General features: G+C 40.5%; 1 protein-coding gene across 3 annotated transcripts in view; it reads left to right on the top strand.

Moving 5' to 3' along the window:
- CCAR1 (cell division cycle and apoptosis regulator 1) overlaps positions 1–21,944 on the top strand; it is a 76,391-nt gene that overhangs the window by 9,441 nt on the left and 45,006 nt on the right. For all 3 annotated transcript variants that reach the window (XM_006148937.3, XM_027772046.1, XM_027772045.1), the window contains exons 3-10: positions 3,681–3,853; positions 4,265–4,309; positions 9,865–9,897; positions 10,990–11,183; positions 14,219–14,333; positions 14,461–14,653; positions 20,256–20,385; positions 20,624–20,785. In XM_006148937.3, the coding sequence (XP_006148999.1) occupies positions 3,681–3,853; positions 4,265–4,309; positions 9,865–9,897; positions 10,990–11,183; positions 14,219–14,333; positions 14,461–14,653; positions 20,256–20,385; positions 20,624–20,785 (1,045 nt within the window). The remainder of the gene's footprint in view (positions 1–3,680; positions 3,854–4,264; positions 4,310–9,864; positions 9,898–10,989; positions 11,184–14,218; positions 14,334–14,460; positions 14,654–20,255; positions 20,386–20,623; positions 20,786–21,944) is intronic.

Genomic DNA, 21,944 nt, shown 5'->3' with positions numbered 1-21,944 from the left:
CCGGGTCTGGGACTCGAACCGCAGTCGACTACGTGGGAGTCCAGCGACATAGCCATTACGCTAACTGCTGGTCCCTAGAGGCTACTGTTAATGGTCATGTAACAGAAAAAGAAAACGTTTAACTGATTATTCAACTTGTATGAAATATTTTGATCTTTGTGCTCGTTTATCTGACTCAGCCTATCCTTTTTTTCTTTTTTAAATAATTTAATTTTAATTTGACAAGAGTGAGAGAATGTGAGAGACGGAAAGTGAGAGAGTAAGCTACCAAATTCAGGACTTGAACTGGGGTCGCCCATGTGGGAGTCCAGCACCCTTAACTACCATGCCACCTGCCAGCCCCTGAGAGCAATATAAAAATTGTCACTGTTTCCTTTATATTTATAACTTAACATGTTTTTTTTTAGCTAATGGCTTTTTCATTTGAATTTCAAAAAGGTTATTTTAACATTTGTACAAACTATGAAAATACTCAGCTGGGGCTGGCAGATGGTGTGGTGGTTAGGGGTGCTAGATTCTCACATGGCCACTTCAGTTTGAGTTCTGGACCAGCAGCTTGCTTTCTCTCTTTCCTTCTCCCTTTTCTGTGTCTCTCTCAAATTTTTAAAAATAATAATAGGGCCAGCAAGTGGCATGGTTGTTAAAGGTGCTGGGTTCCCACATGGCTTACCATGGTTCGAGTCCTGGACCTGACAGTTTGCTTTCTTGCTTTCCCTTTCTCTCTGCCTCTCTCTGGTCAAATTGAAAATAAATAAGTCGAATTAAATAAATAAATCGTTAAAAAATAATAACAAATGGGTTAAGTAAGTAATAATATAGGAAAAAAACTAGAAAATTCTAAGCTAACAGTGATTTGAAAGTTTCAGTGCATTTACACAGGTGAAATATTTAAAATATATGGTAATATTAAAAATGTCAGAAAGCATATACAAGCAGTTTGTTGTTGAAATCTGTTTTAAATGTGAAGATGTGGGGCCCTGCAGGTGGTAGTTAAGGAATGGGATTCTCACATGGTGGATTGTAGTTCAAGTCCTAGACCTTGTAGGTTGAAAATTCACACCAGGCATGTGTGCATGTGTGTGAGTGTACGTGGCCAAAATCCCAAGAAGAGAATGGAAAAGAAGGAATTGTGGCTTGGCCATTCCCCACCCCACCCCACTGTGGCGAGGCAGTGATTTCTTGCTTTCTCTTTCTTTGTCTGTCTCTGTTTCTTGGTGAGCAGCGCGTGCATCCTATAGCAAAAATCTCTCCTTAAAACAAAAAGAAAAAATATATATATTTAGTGCCAAAGGACTTGGGTAGTGTTCCCGAGAGAGAGAGAGAGAGAGAGAGAGAGAGAGAGAGAGAATGGGAGATAGTACTCCACTTATGGGGCATGGTCATGACGTAATCCTTTTTTTTCATTTCTTTTTTTTTTTTTTAAGAGGTTTTTGCCTTATGGCATGTGTGTTTGCTTGGGAGAGAGAGACAGAGATAGTGAGAGGTTAAGTAAGACATCACTCCCCAGGGAGGATGGCCACAGCTCATTCCCTTCCCTTTTGTGCTCTGGGCATCATGGGCACTTAACACCCACGTGCCTGGCATGATTTTCTTTTTTTAAAAAAAATAATTATTTAACTTTCTTTGTTTATTTATTTATTTTGATTTGGCTAGAGAGGGACAGAGTGAGGATGGGAGAGAGAAGGTGAGAAAGCAAGCCACCAGGTCCAAGACTTGAACTGTAGTCGGCCTGTGGGAGTCCAGTACTCTTAAACACACCACCTGCTGACCCTCCTGGCATGATTTTCAATCAATCAGGTCCGAGCCTTGAACTGTGCTCGCCTCATGGGAGTCCAGTGACATAACCACTACAACATTTGCTGGCCCCTTTTCTCCATTTCTTTATCCCATCAGGATTTTTGGGCATGGATGTTTCTTGCACCTGGCATGTTCTGGGTCTAGGTTTCAAACTGTATAGTAAGCCATGTGGATCCAGCTCTCTGTTACATGGCTGTGCCATGGGACTAAACCTCATATGTATTTTAGTAAATTTAGTTGCTTCTCCATCTTTTGGCCAAGATCAAGTGTGAATTGATGAGTTAAAAATAAGTGATAAAAAAGAGCCAGCAAGTGACATAGTGATTAAGGCCCTGGACACCCATGTGACTTACCCTGGTTTGAGTTTTGGACCTGGCAGCTTGAAACTCATGTTGAGCACATTGTGCGTATGTGCACAAAATTTCTGAGAGCAAATGGAGAAGGGATTGTAGCATGGCTATCCCTCCAGAGTGTGTTTTTTTGCTTTCTGACTCTGTCTGTCTCTGACTCTGTGGTGAGCACATGGACTTGATAGTAAAAATCTCTAAAAAATATATAAATTAAAAAATAAGTTGATAAGAGTGTCAGCAGGTGGCATGGAGGTTTTTGCCACAGGGCACGCCGTGTGCTTGTCAATAAGAGACAGAGATGGGGGCATGGGGGGGAGATGAGAAATCCCACTTCAGAAGGATGGCCTTTTGCCAGTCCCTCCTTCTTTAGTCTCCTCACAGGATTTTGGGCATGAATGGACATGCGCCTTGTGTGTTTTTCGTGCTGCTGTGGCCAGGACTCCAACCAGAGTTGGCCATGTGGGATCAAGCCACCTTAATTAACCACACCACCTGCTAGTCCTGTGATGAGCATTTTTTCATAGACCTGTTTGCCATTTGTGTATATTCTTTGGAAAAATGTCTATTCAAGTCTTTTGCAATTTATTTATGTTCTTATTTATTTATTTTTTTTGAGAGGTTTTGATATAGGGCATGTCAAGAAAAGAGAGAGACAGAAAGTGAGAAATGATCCCCCAGGGGGGATGGCCATGCTGCAGTCCCTTCTTCATTCTCCTCTCGGGATCTTGGGCATCCACGCACACACACCTGGTGTTAGTTTAAGCTACTGGGTATAGGACTTGAACTGTGGTTGGTTACGTGGGAGTCCAGCGACATAGCCATTATGCCATCTGGTAGTCCCCTTATGTATGTATTTTTTCTTTTTATTTTTTTTATGTTTTTGTTGGAGAGGGTTTTTTTTTTTTTTTTTTTTTTTTTTTCTTTTAGACGCAGTCCCTTTCCCACAAAGACAGAAAGCAAGAAATCACACACACACACACACACAGACACACACGCCCCGGGAGATGGCCACACCACAATTCCTTCTCCTCCATTATCCTCTTGGGATCTTGGGCATGCATGCACACACGCCCAACGTGTTTAAGCCACCAGGTCCGGGATTCAAACCATGGTCGATTACATGCTTGAAGATCAAAGTAAACTATAGATGAGTAAAATAAGGCATAATGTATTTTTTGTTTTTCTTTATTGATTTTTGCTATAGAGCTTGTGCGCTCGCCAGAGAGACAAAAAGCGAGAAATCACCTTCCATATGGGATGGCCTGGTGCTGTCCCTTCTCTATTCTCTCACAATTTTGGGCATGCACACATACATGCCTGGTGTTAGTTTTAAGCTGCTGTGTCTGGGACTTAATCAAAGTCGACTATGTGGGAGTCCAGTGACATGATTATTACGCCATCTGCTAGTCCCTAAAATTATTCTTTTAGTCACTAGTAAACAATGGAAGACCACTTTGTACAACTAAGTGTTCATGGAATATTCCTGGAAGGCATTCAAATCTTAATATTTTTCTCTTTTTAATCTCAATTTAGCCGCATTGGGTGTTCAGCAGCCATCACTCCTTGGAGCATCTCCTACCATTTATACACAGCAAACTGCATTGGCAGCAGCAGGTCTTACTACACAGACTCCAGCAAACTATCAGTTAACTCAAACTGCAGCTTTGCAGCAACAAGCCGCAGCTGCAGCGGCTGCATTGCAACAGGTGAATCTTTAATAGATTTTAATATATGATGTAGAAAACTATAAAATCTGCATAGCCAGGGTTGTTATGTTTAGTTTTTAAAGAATAAAGAATTGTATGATTTTACTGTGTTTTTTGTTTTGTTTTGTTTTACTGGTTTTAAAAATTATATATGCCCAGTACATGTAGAAAAGTATAGTTACGTTGTCATAAATCTTAAATTTGTAAGTTCTAAAATTTGGCAATTCTCATACCTTAATAATTGGATCAAAATTGGGTTCATGATGGATCCCAGAGTATAAGTAATCACAGTCGTGGGCAGCTGTTCCAGGAGATGTTTTTACTGTAATTCTGTGTATTTCTATGAATATCATTTGTTGAGAATAGTAATAATCATGTATTTCTTTGAAACCTCCTTCTTTTTTCTTTCAGCAATATTCACAACCTCAGCAGGCCTTGTATAGTGTGCAACAACAGGTAAGTTTATGTTTTCCATGTTAAAGACTGATTTTAAAATAGTCATTTGTCCCAAAGTTCAGTTGATAAAGATACTTATTCCTATCAATTACCTTTCTGGTAGTTTGAAGACTTTGGGTGGGATTGGGGAAAATAAAGGAGGGGGGCCAGCAGGTGGCGTGATGGTTAAGGGCACTGGACTCCCACATGGCTAACCATAGGTTGAGTCCTGGACCTGGTAGCTTGCTTTCTCACTTTCTATCTCTATCGCGCTCTCTTACTCTATCCCTCTTTAGTCAAATTTGAATAAATAAATACATATATACATACATGCATACATACATTCATTCATTCTTTCTTTAAAAAAAAAATAAATTAGGGGGACCAGCAGTTAGCATAATGGCTATGTCGCTGGACTCCCATGTAGTCGACCATGGTTCGCATCCCAGACCTGGTGACTTAAAACTCAGGCCAGACACATTGTGTGTGCCCAAGATCCAGAGAGGAGAATGGAGGAGAAGGAATTACGGTGTAGCCATTCCCCCTTGGGGGTGATTTCTCGCTTTCTGTCTGTCTCTGTCTGTCTGCCGAGTGCACTAGCCCTATAGCAAAAACCTCTTCAAAAAAAAGTAAATAAAGTAGGATAAAGTTTCTAAGGGAGGAGGACAATAAGAAGGAGGTCCTGAAAACCTAAATCCTAAACAACAGCTGGTCTTCATGACATGTTTTTAAGAAAGTATGCAATAATTGGGACCAGCAGGTGGTATAGTATTTTAGGTGTTGGACTCTCACATGACCAACCATGGTTTGAGTCCTTGACCTCATGGTATGCTTTATCACTTTCTCTCTTTGTCCCTGTCTCTTTCTGGTGAAGTTGAAAAATGATAATAAATAAAAATTAAATAAATCTTTTTTTAAATAAAGAAAGGGGACCAACAGCGTAATGGCTACGTTGCTGGACTCCAATGCAATCAACTGTGGTCCGAGTCCTGAACTCGGTGGCTTAAACTCACGCCAGGCATGTGTGTGTGTGTGCCCAAGATCACGAGAGGAGAATGGAAGGGAAGGGATTGTGGCATGGCCATCCCCCCTGGAGGGTGATTTTTCGCATTTTGTCTCTCTCTGTCATTCTGGCAAGCATATGTGCCCTACCACAAAAATCGCCAAAAAAAAAAAAAAAAAATAAGAAAGAAAGTGTATAAGAATCATCTGGAAAGAAGCATTTTGTTATTTTTGGCTCCATACTCTTGTATAGAAGCTCTGGGCCAGCCCTGCTGAATTAGACAAGTAAAAATGAAAAGCTATTTTACTCACCTGAAACCTAAACCTTATATAGGCCACTGACTTTCTTCTCCTCCACTTCTGGCTTTGTCTTTCCCTTCCTTTCTTCCTATTTATTTATTTAGATGTTTTTGCTTTATGGCAGGTGTACTTACCAGAGAGGGAGACATAGAGATGGTGAGATGGAAAGTGAGAAGTCACCCCCTGGGGGGATGGCTACTCCGTGATCCCTTTTGTATTCTACTCCTGGAATTTTGGGCATGCATGCAACTGTGTCCAGTGGGATTTTCGTGTCACTGGGCTTGAGATTTGAACCACAGTCAGCCATATGGGATTCCAGCAGTGTAATTGTTATGCTATCTGCTCCCACTTCTGTAATTATTTACCTCCTTTTTTTCTCTAATGTAATTATGTATAGAAACTCTGCCTAGGGCCCAGCAGTTGGCGTGATAGCTATGTTGCTGGACTCCCATGTAGTTGACCACGGGTTTGAGTCCTGGACCCAGTGGTTTAGAACTCACACAGGGTGCGTGTATGTGCATCCCCAGGATCCTGAGAGGAGAATGGAAGGGAAAGGATTGTGGTGTGGCCATCCCCCCTGGGGGATGCACGTGCCCTTGCTCTACAACCTATTTCATTCTCCTCTTGGGATTTAGATCATGTATGTACACATGTCCAGCATGAATTTCAAGCCACTGGGTCCAGATTTGAACCTTGCTCTATATGGGAGTCCAGCGTTATTATCATTGTGCCATCTCCTGGTCCCTACTTTGGCAATTCTTAATCGATAAGTTCTTGTCCATGAATTCATGACCCAGTTTTGTCGTTAGTTTAAGCCCTTAAGTCTTTAATTTTCCCTTAAGATTCCACCATTCCACTAGTTTATAAACAACTTTTTTTTTTTTTGAGAGTTTTTCTTGCTATAGGGTGCATGCACTTGCCAGAAAGACCTAGAGAGACAGTGAAAAATCACCCCCCCAGGAGGGATGGCCACGCTGCAATCTCCTTTCCTCCATTTTCTTGGGATATTGGGCAGCATGCATTCGTGCACACAACGGTCATTGTGAGTTTAAGCCACCAGGTGTAGGACTCCAACCGTGGTCCAGTACATGGGAGTCCAGAGACACAGCCAGCCAGTGGTCCCTAGTTTATAAACTTCTAAACTAATTTTAAGCTTCTTAACAATTGACAAAAGATTGACCTCAAAGTCAAATTACCCTCAGACTTAAATTAGTACTGTTAAGAATACATTGTTATTATTTAATTCTTTTTTCTTTTTTTGGAGAGGTATTTGCTATAGGGCGCATGCGCTAGACAGAGAGACAGAAAGCGAAAAATCACCTCCCAGGGGGATGGCCACGCCTCAATCTCTTCTCCTCCATTCTCATCTCTGGATCTTGGGTACACACGCACACGCGCCTGGCCTGAGTTTAAGCCATTGGGTCCAGGACTTAAAACACGGTTGACTACATGGGAGTCCAGTGACATAGCCATTATGCTAACTGCTGCTCCCATTATTTAATTTTTTAAAAATTATTATTTTATTTGGTATTGTTATTTTTTTAATTTGACGAGAGAGAGACAGAGAGAGAAAGGGAAAGTGAGAAAGCAAGCCAGCAGGTCCAGGACTTGAACTGTGGTCGGCCATGTGGGAGTCCAGCACCTTAACCACTCCACCACCTGCTGCCCCCCCCATTATTTAATTTTTATAAAGGATTATGCTGGGGCCAGCAGGTGGCATGGTGGTTAAGGGTCCTGGATTCTCACATGGCTGACCGTGGTTTGAGTCCTGGACCTGGCGTCTTGCTTTCTCCCTTTCCCTTTCTTTCTCTGTCTCTCTCTTTAGGTCTCTCGCGCGTGCACATGTGTGCTCTCTCTCTCTCTCTCTCTGGTCAAAATTTAAAAATATTATAGTAATGGAGTTAAATTTTTAAAAAAAAGTTTTTGTCATAGGACATGTGCCCTCTCCAGAGAGGGAGAGAGACAGTGAAGGAAAATGAGAAACCATCTGCCAAGGAGGATGGCCACACCACAATCCTATGAATGGATGAATTAGCACCTCATTTAGGTTCTTTTTCCATTGACTAAGCTAAGTTTATGTGTCAGAGTCTTATAATTCCTCCTCTTATACTAAGTCTTAATTTTGGTAATGATGCACTCTGATATTACCAGAAAAACCATGTCAGAGGGTGAGCCAGTGGCATGATGGATGGATTCTGCAAGGTCAACTTCTCGGTTTTAGTCCTGGACCCAAGGGCAGGGCGCATGTGCCTGTGTGCCAAAAATTCCAAGAGAACAGGGAAGAATTGGAGGATGTAGGAGTATTGTGTTGTGGCCATAATCCTTATAGGGTGATTTCTCTCTCTCTTTTTCTTTCTTTTTTTTCTGTCTCTTCAGTGAATGCATACATCCTATTGTTCAAAAACTAGTAAAGAAAGAAAAACATGTCAGAATTTGTGGTCCTTTATGGTCCCTATGCCTGTGGCAGTTCTTACCATCAGGAATACTTCTCATTTTAGGGATGTATTGGGTCATTGGGAAAGTCATGACACATTTTTCATAGAAAAACATGGAAAAATATGTAACGACTTTATGTATGAATTGGATGGCTAGTGATAAATATATGTAAATGTGTGTGTGAGTCTGTGTATAAATTTTTTCTTTAAAGAATTACTTTATTTAATTTTATTTATTTAGTGAAATTTGACCAGAGAAAGTAAGAATGAGAGAGAGATGAGAGAGAGAGGAAAATGAAAAAGAAAGCCAAGAGTTCCAGGACTTGAAATGTGGTTGGACATGTGAGAATCCAGCTCATTTAACCACCATTCCACCTTCCTGCTTAATTTTTTTTTTTAATTACTTTATGGGACCAGCAGGTGTCATGGTGGTTAAGGCGCTGGACACTCCCAGTGGCTGACCATGGTATGAGTCCTGGACTTGGTGGCTTTCTTTCTCACTTTTCCTCTCTCTCTATCTCTGTGTTTTTCTCATGTCAAATTAAAATAGATGAAGGAATAAATAAAATCAAAATTGTAGGTCGCATGGTGGTTGAGGCCGTGGACTCCCACATGGCTGACTGCAATTCGAGTCCCAAACCTGGGAACTTGCTTTCTCACTCTCCATTTGTGTCTGTCTCTGTGGTCAAAATTGAAGAATAATGATAATAAAATTAAAAATAAATAAATCTTTAAAAAAGAATTCTTATTTAACTTTATTAATTTATTTTAAAATTTGACTAAAGGGTAACAGAGTGAGAGTGAGTGAGTAAGAGAGAGAGAGAGAGAAAGAATGCAAGCTGCCAGGTCTGGGAGTTGAACTGCATTTGGTTTTGTGAGAGTCCAGTGCCCTTAACTACCATGTCATTTTGCCAAACCTTGTGTATATATATTTTTTAATGTAAAATTACATCGTGCTTTTATTTTTAAAGTTGTATGCTAGGGTGCTTGTGTTTGTCAGGAGGAGTGGGGCAGTGAGAGGCCGGCCACCCGCAGGGCTGATCGCCATACCACAGTTTCTTCTCCATTTTCCTCTTGGATTTTTGTGTATGCCCACATACTCAAGCTCTTGGTCTGGGACTCGAACAGTGGAGTCAGCTATATGGAATCCAGCACTTTTACCCCATGCCATCTGCTGATTCCATATGTGTAATTTTTTAAAAGTTTACTTCTTTTATGAGAGAGACAGTGACAGGCACCTCCTGACAAGGTCTCATTACACTGTGATACATTTCACTCAAGCCCTTCCAAGTAGTCAGGATCTTGAGTGAATGTACACCAGGTATGTTTTATCTTGACTTTAGATCTGAATCTATGGTCAACCATGTGACTTCCAACACTGCAGTTCAGTGTGCTATCTCCTAAGCCACTTTAGCTGAGTGATAGCGATCAGTTATACTTCTGATAGTAGTGTACTGATGATATCGAATCATTTCTGTAGCATGGTAATTATCATTAAGGAACTAAAAAATTTCCCATTTAGGCACTTAAGGGATTTTTTTGTGTGCCTGTGGGTGTTTTTCCTACAAAAATAACAAAAATCAATTATTTATATTAAATTTAGTTAAGTGCTAATAAGTATATTAAAGAACCGTTACTGAATGAATTACTTATATGTCATGTCTGCAATTTCAAATAGTTGTAAGGATACTTACATTTAATGGCCTTCAGTACTTTTTACATTTTCTTAAAAAAAAAAAGAAATACAGTATTTAGTAGTGTTTGCCTTTTGTAAAGCATCTGTGAAATAATTCTTATCCTTTTTTATCTTTTTTTTTTTTTTTTTTTCCCTATTTTCAGTTACAGCAACCTCAGCAGACCCTTTTAACACAGGTTAGTTTGGCATTATTTTATTCTTTTGGATAACTAAAGATTCGACGAAAGTTTTACTCTAGTTTTTCTTTTAGGGTTTAAAGATTAACATAATAAATGAATTGCTTTGTTTTCTTTTATATTGTTGGTCTAGGTGTGCAGTTGTTGGAATAAATATGTCCTACTGTAACATTCTAAAATAATAATTTATTTAATTAATTTTATTTGATATTATTTTGTAGTTTGACCAGAGGGCGACAGAGAGAAAGAGAAAGGGAAAGTAAGAAAGCAACCTGCCTCGCCCTGGACTTGAACTATGGTCAATAATGTGAGATTCTAGCACCTTAACCACCATGCCACATGCTGTTCCCACTTCCTTCAGTTCTTTAAGTAAGAAATTTTTGCTATAGGGCGTGTGCACTCATGCGAGAGACAAAGACAGAAAGTGAGAAATCACGCCCCCAGGGGCAAGGGCTATGCCACAATCCCTTTTCCTTCAGTGTCCTCTCAGGATTTTGAACACACACGCACACACACCTGGCGTGAGTTTCAAGCCTCCAGTTCCGAGACTCAACCACAGTCAGCCATGTTGGAGTCCATCAACATTAACCATTATGCCATTTACTGTTCCTGGCAACTTTTTTTTTTTTTTTTAAGTCTTTTTTTTCTTTAATTATTTATTTAATTTTATTTATTCATTTTAATTTTAACAGAGATAGATAGAGAGAGAGAGAGAGAGAGAGAAAGTAAGTGAGAAGGCAAGCCACCCAGCCTAGTACTTGAACCATAGTCGGCCTTGTGGGAGTGTCCAGTGCCTTATTCACCACGCCACCTGCTGGTCCCCCTGGCAACATTTTTTTAAACTCCTCTCACCATGATGCTTTTTTGGGGAGCAGCTTATGAAAACACTCATTGGAAGAAATTCATTGATGAAGTAGTTGTAATAATGCTTTTGAACTTGTCAGACTTGATTGCTAACTATTATGATATATGTGTTCATTTTCTAGCTTTATGTAAATTATTAAAACATTTTGGGTTAGTTGTCATTTTTATTATATAGATAATTTCAAATTATTACTTTCATTTGATTTTGATCTTGATTTTGTTTTATAGCCAGCTGTTGCACTGCCTACAAGCCTTAGCCTGTCTACTCCTCAGCCTGCAGCACAGATAACTGTATCATATCCAACACCACGGTCCAGTCAGCAACAAACACAACCTCAGAAGCAGCGTGTTTTCACAGGGGTGGTTACGAAGCTACACGATACATTTGGATTTGTGGATGAAGATGTATTCTTTCAGCTTAGGTAAAGGTGGTCAGCCATGTTGCAATCCAGCATTTTAATAAATCGGCCTTGGCTTTTCTTTTTAAAAAGTTTTGATAGAGAGCAGGGTTTACTTGCTGGACAGAGAGATAAAGAGAGAAAGCACACCCACCATGGAAAATGGTCATGCTGGAATTGCTTCTCCTCCATTTCTCTTTCTTTTCAGCATTTTAGGGACATATGCACATGATCCCAGTATGTTTTTCAGACTGCTGGCGTCTAAGACTTAAGCCATACATTTGGCAATGTGGGATATAGCTACCTTAACCACTGTGACACCAGTTGGCCCAACATTTCCAAAATAGTCATGGGTAGACTTACAGTGAGATTAGGATTAAAAATAGTCATACTGCCTTTTAAAATTTAATCTCCTGGGACTGACAGGTGGCGTGGTAGTTAAAGGATCTAGACTCCCACATGGCTGACCATAGTCTGTCTCTCTCTGGTCAAATTAAAAAAAAAAAAAAACAATAATAAATGAAGTGAAATGATATTTATAGACTAAAATTCTTTTTAGAAAAATTAACAAATATGGTCAAACCATTGTTAGAGTCACTTTTTTTTAAAGAATTATTTAACTTTATTTATTTATTTTAATTTGACCAGAGAGGGATATATATATATATATAGAGAGAGAGAGAGAGAGAGAGAGAGGGTGAGAAAGCAAGCCTCCAGGTCTAGGACTCGAACCATGGTTGCTCATGTGGGAGTCCAGCACCCTCAACCACCATGCCAGCTGCTGGTCCCTAGAGTCACATATCGATAACAATTTGATAGCTCTGTGATCGTTGTAGGAGACGCAAATTTTTTTTTAATAATTATTTTATTTTATTTATTTATTCATTCATTTATTTTTTAATTTGACCAGAGAGAGACAGAGGGTGAGAGTGAGAGAGAGAGGAAGTGAGAAAGCAGGCCACCAGATTCAGGACATGAACCCTGGTCGGCCATGTGGGAGTGTCCAGCGCCTTAACCACCATGCCACCTGCTGGTCCCACAGATTTTTTTTTTTTTTTGGAGAGGTTTTCGCTATAGGGCGCGTGTGCTCGCCAGACAGAGAGAGACATAGAGACAGAAAGCGAGAAATCACCCCCCAGGAGTGATGTTTGGGCTGGGAATCAATCTGGGACCGCATATGTTGCCTTAGCAGCAAGTGCCACTATGGCTGAGCCTGAAATATATTACTAATGAACTTTAAAAAACAAAAATTTAGTAATTATTTAATTAATTATATTTATTATTATTATTTTTTAATTTGACCAGAGAGAGAGAGATTGTAAGCCACCAGGTACAGGACTTGAACCATTGTTGACCATGTGGGAGTCCAGCACCTTAATCACCACGCTACCTGCTGGCCCTAACTAATAACTTTATCTTAAGTACTATCTTTGGCACATTAAATGTAATTGATGTACTAGACTTTTCTGTAAGTGGGCTTCTTGTTTTTTATGTATCCTATATTTCTCTCATCTTTCAAAAGCCCAAAGGAGATCTTACTTCTTGGGTTATAAATGATAGAAAACTAAGTTGGGCACAGTGATGTCTAGGTTACCTATAGTCCCAGGAACTGAGGAGGCTGTGGCAGGTGAACTATAACATTTTTTGTTTTTATTTTTTAAGAATTTTTAAAAAATTTTATATATTATCATTGTTGTTATTTTCCAGTTTGATCAGACAGACAGTGAGAAAGGGAATCTGAGAAAGCAAGCCACCAGTTCTAGGACTTGAACTATGGTTGGACATGGGGAAGTCCAGTGCCTTTAACTACCACACCATTTGCTGGCCCCAACTATAGCTTTTATATATATGTGTGTGTGTGTGAGTGTGTGTGTGTGTGTGTATGTTTGTGTGTGTGCCTTAGGACATATTTGCTCACTGTAGAGAGAGAGAGATACATACAGAGACATTGTACTAGTCCAGCCACCTTAATCACCACACCACCTGTTGGCCCCCACTAAGTGGCTGCCTTGATGGGCAGGGAGAAGAGATAGATCTCCTCCAGGGATTTGATCTTCATGTCTTTGACCAGACGGCCCAGCTTGGTGACTGGGATCCACTCCTTGTCCTTGGCCTTACCTCTGTGAGCTCCATGGCTGTGGCCCCAGCCCTGCCCCCAGCCCCGACCCCGACCCCGGCCCGGCCCCAGCCCCAACCATGACAACGGGGCTGCCTGAACCCTCCGCAGAAGCCACCGCTGCGGCCTCCTATTCCAGGACCCCCAGGGCCTTCCTGGCCCTGCCGCTGCACCAGCATCATCGCAATTTGCTGTTCTCTCAGAGAAGAAGTAAAAACAAACCAAAAAAAGTTTTACAGTGCTATAGAGCAAAGGCCATGATATTAAGAGAATATGGGGTGGTAAATTATTTCTTCTGTTCAAAATGTTTTGTTTATCTACAGAAGTTAATATGGTTAGTTCTACAGTAAATTTAGGAGGTAGATCTACTTGTTAAAAAAGCTTTTCAAGTTTCCGTTTACGACATTGTTTATTTAAAAATACTAAGTATGGGGCTTAAGAGGTGGTGTGATGATTAAGGGCGCTGGACACTCCCACATGGCTGACCATAGTTCGAATCCTGGACCTGGTGGCTTGCTTTCACACTTTCTTTTTCTCTGTCTCTCTTTGATCAAATTAAAATAAATGAATCAGGAACCAGCAATTGACGTAATGGCTATGTTGCTGCACTCCATGTAGTTGACCACAGTTTGAGTCCTGGACCTGGTGGCTTAAATTCACGCCAGGTGCATGTGCGTGCATGTCCAAGATCCCGAGAGGAGAATGGGGGAGAAAGTATTGCAGCGTGGCCATACCCCCTGGGGGATGATTTCTCGCTATCTCGGTCTCTCTTCTCTGTCTTCTTGGCGTAGTGCACGCACCCTATAGCAACAGTCTCTCCAAAAAAAAAAGAATAAAATAAATGAATAAATAAGCAATTTAAAAAATAAGTATATGTACCTTTTTGGAGTATACTCTTTTAACTGTTTATGTTTAACTTAATTTTTTTTTTTTTTTTTGGCAGCGCTGTCAAAGGGAAAACCCCCCAAGTGGGTGACAGAGTGTTGGTTGAAGCTACTTACAATCCTAATATGCCTTTTAAATGGAATGCACAGAGAATTCAAACACTACCAAATCAGGTATATAAAATACTGAGTCAGGTAGTAGAACAATTTTGTAATTGAGTTTCTGGCGCTCAAATACTGTCTTTTTTTTTTTTTTTTTTTTTTTTTTTTTAAATTTTACTTTCCCTTTAAACTTGTTAAGAATCAGTCCCAGACTCAGCCATTACTGAAGACTCCCCCTGCTGTACTTCAGCCGATTGCACCACAAACGACCTTTGGTGTTCAGGCTCAGCCGCAGCCCCAGTCACTGCTACAGGCACAGATTTCAGCAGCTTCTATTACACCATTACTCCAGACTCAGCCACAGCCCTTATTACAGCAGCCACAACAGAAAGGTATTGCATGCAATGTTACTTGCTTTTTGTTTTAGACTAATATATAACTCATTAGTTGTTACAAAGTAAGACTGTGGATCCAGCAGGTGGTTTGGTGTTAAGGTGCTCAACTCCCACATGGTCAATCAAGGTTTGAGTCCCGGACCTGGTAGCTTGAAAATCACACCAGGCATGTGTTTGTCCATGTCCAGAATCCCGAGAGGAGAATGGAAAAGAGATCATGATATAGTCATTTTCCCTGAGGGTGTTATTTCTCACTTTCCCTCTTATTTTTGTCTGTCTCTCTTTGGTGAGCTCACATGCCCAATGACTAAAAAAAAATCTTAAAAAAATCATTAAGGGTGTGCTTTTCTTTTTTCTTTTCTTTTAATTGCTTTAGTGTTAGTTTGCTGTAAGGCACATGTGCTCACCAGAGAGGGAAAGTGGGAAATCACCTCTTGGGGGGATAGCCACAATGGAGTCCCTGTTCTTCCACTCTCCTTTCAGAGTTTTGGGTGGATGTGTGCTCAGCATGTTTTTCTCTTTTTTTTTAAAGAATTATTTTTTAAAATTTAACTTGATTTTTTATTATTATTATTTTCCAGATTGATCAGAGAGAGACAGAGAGAGAGGAAGTGAGAAAGCAAGCCACCAGGTCTGAGACTCGAACCGTGGTTGGCCATGTGGGAGTTCAGCGCCCTCAACCACCATGCCATTTGCTAGCCCCCATACCTCAGCATGCTTTTCAAGCCACTGGGTCCAGGAAAGTCAACCGTGTGGTTCCACTTGCCTGAATTATCACATCACCAGCTACCTCTCTGTTTATTTTGTTTCATTGGTAACACTGTGGCCTTGTTTTTATTTATGCATTGTTTAATACTCAGCTGTTTTGGTTTGTTGTTGGCTGTTTCCATTGTTCATACATAGTTAGCTGGAACCCCTATAAACTGACTCTTCATAGCTTTTTTGATTCCTCCATTTGAGTACTTCATTTTGCCACAGAGTACATGTATTTTCTGAAGAGAGACAGACAGAAAGTGAGAAATTAATCCTCTGGGGGGATGGCCACACTGCAATCCATTTTCTCAGGATTTTGGGGATGCACACAGACATGCCCAGTGTGATTTTTAGGCCACCATGTCTAGGACTTGAACTGTAGTCAGCCATGTGGGAATCAGTTACATTAACCACCATGCCACCTGTTGGCCCCGAATACTTAATTTTTTGTTAAGGGCATTTGTGCTCCCCAGAAAGTGAGAAATAAAGTGAGAAAGTACTATGCTTGGGGAGTGTCTACTCTGCAATCCCTTTGTCTCCATCTCTCTCTGTTTTTGGGATGTGGGTGTGGTTGCCTTTTTTTTTTTTTTTTTTTTTTTCCTTTTTAGGTTTTTGCCATAGGGCATTTGTGCTCTCATACAGAGGGATAGTGATAGGCAAAGTGAGAAATCATTCCTTAGGGGTATTGCCATGCCATAATCTTTTTTCCTCCATTCTCCTCCTGAGATTTTTGGGGACAAACACATGCCTGGCATTAGTATGAAGCTGTGATATCTGGGACTCAAACTGTGGCCAGCCATATGGGAATCCAATGCCTTAATCACTATGCTACCTTGTAGCCCTTTGTGCATGCTTTTTTTTCTTTTTTGGAGAGGTTTTTGTTATACGGTACGTGCGCTCACTAGAAAGAGACAGAAAGGGAGAAATTACCCCCCTAGGCGGGTTTGGCCACACCGTGATCCCTTCTCCATTCTCCTCTCGGGATCTTGGGCACGCATGCACATGCACTGGGCCTGAGTTTAAGCCACCGGGTCTGGGACTCGAACCGTGGTCTACTACATGGGAGTCTGGGGACATAGCCAGTATGCCAACTGCTGGTCCCAGTGCATACTTTTTAAATCCTTATGTCCTGGGCCGGCAGATGGCCTGGTGGTTAAGGGTGCTGGACTCCCGCATGTCTGACCATGGTTTGAGTCCCAGACATGGCGGCTTGCTTTCTCTCTCACTCTCACTCTCACTCTATCCCTCTCTGATCAAATAGAAATGAATTAATGAATGAACCGATAAAGTTTAATAAAAATAATTTTAAAAATATCCTATGTCTTTATGAGATGTTGAAAAGAAGATGAGTATTTTAACCTAGGATAGTGATGCACTCTGATTTTTTAATTAATTAATTAATTTTTGTACAGGTTTTTGCTATAGGGTGCATGCACTCGCCAGGAAGACAAAGAAAGCGAGAAATCACCCCCCGGGGGTGTGGCCACGCCACAATCCCTTCTCCATTCTCCCCTTGGGATCTTGGGCATGCTCGGATATGTGCCTGGGGTGAGTTTAAGCTGCCAGGTCTGGAACTCGAACCGTGGTCGACTACATGGGAGTCCACCGACATAGCCATTACGCCAAATGCTGGCCCCCTTATCTTTTGATGTTTTAACAAAACTAGTTATTTGATATCTGTTCTCTCCCTGAAAAAAAAGTATGATAGCATACTTAAACTATTGGGTTGTCGGAAAAGTCTACATGTATTTTTCTGTTTTTTAATGCAAAGATGTGCCATGACTTTTCCAACAACCCAATATTAGCCATTACACCAACTGCTGGTCCCTAATTATTATTTTTAAAATAAATTATTTCAAGTTTGCATTTTGTCAGTGAAGGAAGACTTGTAGAACCTTATTTTCAAATGAACTATTTGTACTGTTTGAAAATATAATTGTTATAGCAGACCCTATGATGGGTGCTTAAGCGCTGTGTATAGGGAGCCAGATCCCACGTAGCTGACTGTGGTTTGAGCCTTGTCTCCACAAGCTTGGTATGTGTGATGTATCCCCAGAATTCTGTCAGAATGGGAAAACGACGAACTTTTTGGCAGTTTTTAAAAAGATAATTTATGTTAACTTTGAAAATAGAATTGTAGAGACCAGCAAATGGCTTAATGGTTATGTGGCTGGATTCCCATATAGTTGACCATGGTTCAAGTCCTGGACCCGGTGGCTTAAAACTCAATGCTGGGCGCATAAAATCCTGAGAGAAGAAGGGTTCGTGTCGTGTCCTTCCCTGCAGTGGGGTGATTTCTCACTTCCTATCTCTCCAGCAAGCACACGTCCCCTATATGAAAAATTTCTCTGTTATAAAAACTAGAACAAAATATATAATTGTAGTGAGTCCCAGTTATTAGGCCGTGTTTAGATAATTTAATGCTTCTGAACTTAAATTTTTTTTTTTTGTACTTTTTCATCTTTCTAAGCTGGCTTATTGCAGCCTCCTGTTCGTATAGTTTCGCAGCCACAACCAGCAAGACAAGATTTAACAAGCATGAATTATATAGCTCAGATATGGGCTTTGTCATTTATTGGATTTGTGAACTCGAGCAAGAACCTTTCAAATGTCAGTCTTTTCTTACCTGAGGATTGTAGTTCTCTCTCTCAAAGGGTTATTTGGAAGATTAAATAAAAACATGAACATAAGGAGTTTAACATAAGGGCCAGCACCTGAAAAGCTCTCAATAAATGTTAGCTTTTACAATTATTATTAACTTTGCCTTTCATTTCCCAGTATTATCTAGGTGCCAAAGATTGAAACTTGAGAGTAATCCTTGACTCTTTTGCTTCTTTGCTCATGGGGCTCTCCTGATTATCTCTCAAATCTTGTACTTCTCACTGCTCTGCTGCTGCTGCTGCTTCTACCATGGGCCAGAATGTCACCCATTATCTATGGCTATGTTAACAGCATCTTTCTTTCCAGTTCTCATCCTTTGGTTACGCTTCCATCAATTCATTCTCATTGCAGCCAAAACCACCCTTCTAAAATGAAAATCAATCTGATGCTACTCTCCTGTTTAAAACCCTTCAGCGGCAGTCTATTGTCCCTTGCATGAAATCTAAATTCCTCTAGATAACCTACCAGGCCCTTTGTGTTATAGTCCTTACTTACCTCTCTATTTTCATATTTTGCAACCCTCTTGTCTTCTGTGTGTTAGCCAAACTGAAATTGTCTCAGTTTTTAAAGACAACCTGTTCCCTTTCACCCTCAGCTTTCAAATGTGGTTTCCTCTTTGACTGGGTGACTTTTATGCCTCTTGCCTGCTTTAGTCCAAATGCCACTTCCCCTGAGTGGCTGTCCTTAACCCCACATGTGCGGGTTAGGTGCCTTGTATTTGTGTTTCTGCTGTATTTGCTATTTCCCTTTACAACAGCTATTATATTTTTACAATTGCATTTCTAAATTGGTTTCTTAATACCACTATACCTGCTGGTTCTCAATAATAGCTGTGCTTTAGAAATCACTAGGCTCAAGGTGGCATGGTGGTTAAGAGCTAGACTCCCACATGGCTGACTGTGGTTTGAGTCCCAGACATGGCGGCTTGCTTTCTCTCTCACTCTCACTCTCACTCTATCCCTCTCTGATCAAATAGAAATGAATTAATGAATGAACCGATAAAGTTTAATAAAAATAATTTTAAAAATATCCTATGTCTTTATGAGATGTTGAAAAGAAGATGAGTATTTTAACCTAGGATAGTGATGCACTCTGATTTTTTAATTAATTAATTAATTTTTGTACAGGTTTTTGCTATAGGGTGCATGCACTCGCCAGGAAGACAAAGAAAGCGAGAAATCACCCCCCGGGGGTGTGGCCACGCCACAATCCCTTCTCCATTCTCCCCTTGGGATCTTGGGCATGCTCGGATATGTGCCTGGGGTGAGTTTAAGCTGCCAGGTCCGGAACTCGAACCGTGGTCGACTACATGGGAGTCCACCGACATAGCCATTACGCCAAATGCTGGCCCCCTTATCTTTTGATGTTTTAACAAAACTAGTTATTTGATATCTGTTCTCTCCCTGAAAAAAAAGTATGATAGCATACTTAAACTATTGGGTTGTCGGAAAAGTCTACATGTATTTTTCTGTTTTTTAATGCAAAGATGTGCCATGACTTTTCCAACAACCCAATATTAGCCATTACACCAACTGCTGGTCCCTAATTATTATTTTTAAAATAAATTATTTCAAGTTTGCATTTTGTCAGTGAAGGAAGACTTGTAGAACCTTATTTTCAAATGAACTATTTGTACTGTTTGAAAATATAATTGTTATAGCAGACCCTATGATGGGTGCTTAAGCGCTGTGTATAGGGAGCCAGATCCCACGTAGCTGACTGTGGTTTGAGCCTTGTCTCCACAAGCTTGGTATGTGTGATGTATCCCCAGAATTCTGTCAGAATGGGAAAACGACGAACTTTTTGGCAGTTTTTAAAAAGATAATTTATGTTAACTTTGAAAATAGAATTGTAGAGACCAGCAAATGGCTTAATGGTTATGTGGCTGGATTCCCATATAGTTGACCATGGTTCAAGTCCTGGACCCGGTGGCTTAAAACTCAATGCTGGGCGCATAAAATCCTGAGAGAAGAAGGGTTCGTGTCGTGTCCTTCCCTGCAGTGGGGTGATTTCTCACTTCCTATCTCTCCAGCAAGCACATGTCCCCTATATGAAAAATTTCTCTGTTATAAAAACTAGAACAAAATATATAATTGTAGTGAGTCCCAGTTATTAGGCCGTGTTTAGATAATTTAATGCTTCTGAACTTAAATTTTTTTTTTTTGTACTTTTTCATCTTTCTAAGCTGGCTTATTGCAGCCTCCTGTTCGTATAGTTTCGCAGCCACAACCAGCAAGACGGTTAGATCCACCATCCAGATTTTCAGGAAGGAATGACAGAGGGGATCAAGTGCCTAACAGGAAAGATGACCGAAGGTATGTTTTAAAAAGTATACTGTGGACGTTGATGGTTGCCCACTGTGATTGTACTTAATGCCACTGAACTGTACACTTAAAAGCGGTTAAAATGGTGAATTTCGTGACATTTATTTTGTCCATTTGTAAAATGTTGAAGTATTCTGCAGAATCTTGTTTATCTTATCTATTGTATTTCATTAGATAACTCTTCCATAATTCCAGAAATATTAGTAATTTTAGAAAAATTTGCTTTAAGTCGCGAAAGGGAGAGAGAAAGACGTAGATCCAGAGAAAGATCACCTCAAAGGAAACGTTCTCGGGAGAGATCTCCCCGAAGAGAGAGAGAACGATCACCTCGGAGAGTTCGACGTGTTGTTCCACGTTACACAGTTCAGTTTTCGAAGTTTTCATTAGACTGGTGGGTTCTTTTTTTCCCGTTATTTTATATTGAATTATTGATTTGGTAATTTTGCATAATTTGGTAGAGGGTGTTGTAGTGAAATTGTTTTTGAATGTATATAATCCCTAGATTACCAATAATTAATGTTGAGAATGGGTTGTGATGGCAACAAGGTAGTAGATTAACAGAAGGAAAAAAATTTATAATTAAAAATGAAATTAATTAGGGACCAGCAGTTGGCTTAATGGGTATGTCGCTGGATTCCCATGTTGTTGACTGCGATTCGACTTCTCGACCCGGTGGATTAATCTCACTCCAGGCACGTGTGTGTGTGTGTGTGTGTGTGTGTGCCCAATATCCTGAGAGGAGAGGAGAATGGAGGAGAAGGGATTATGGCCTGGCTATCCTCCCTAGGGGGTAATTTCTTGCTTTCTGGCGAGTGCACGTGCTTTATAGCAAAAATTTCACTTAGGACCAACAGTTAGCATAAATGGCTATGTTGCTGAACTCCCACATAGTCTGCCGCTGTTTGAGTCCCGGACCCGGTGGCATAAACTCACGCTGGGCGCGTGTGCGTGCGTGCCCAAGATCCCAAGAGGAGAATGGAGGAGAAGGGATTGCAGCGTGGCCATCCTCCTAGGTAGTGATTTCTGACTTTCTATCTCTCTGTCTGTCTCTGTCTGTCTGGCGAGCGCACGCACCCTATAGCAAAAACCTCTCCAAAAAAAAATCTCTTAAAAAAATTAATTAAAACATTTTAAAATCATTAGAAGTTGTGGTTTGTGCTTCTCAGCATAGGAGCACGTAAGTATGTACTCCAGAAAAAAAAGGACAAGTGAGAAAGCAAGCCACCAGGTCTGGGACTCCCAACTGTCATCAACCATGTGGGAATCTGGCACCTTAACCTCCATGCCACCTGTAGGCTCCATTATTATTATTTTTTAATTAGCTACAGGGCACATGTGCTCATCAGATAAGAGTCAGGGGTGTGGGAGTACTGGTTGAGAAAGCAAGCTGCCAGGTCCAGAGCTTGAACAGTAGACGGCCATGTGTGAATCCAGCACCTTAACCACCATACCCAAAACCTGTGTCTTTAATTGTACCATTTTTTTTCACTCATTTAATTTTTTTTAAATTTTATTTTGGATTCCTTCCTTCCTTTCTTTTTTTTTTTTTT

This window comes from Tupaia chinensis, unplaced genomic scaffold, assembly GCF_000334495.1.
Source record: "Tupaia chinensis unplaced genomic scaffold, TupChi_1.0 Scaffold000250_1, whole genome shotgun sequence".
In the NCBI taxonomy this organism is placed as follows: domain Eukaryota; kingdom Metazoa; phylum Chordata; class Mammalia; order Scandentia; family Tupaiidae; genus Tupaia; species Tupaia belangeri.
Note: the sequence above shows the minus strand (reverse complement) of the source record. Positions and strands in the feature narration are given on the sequence as shown.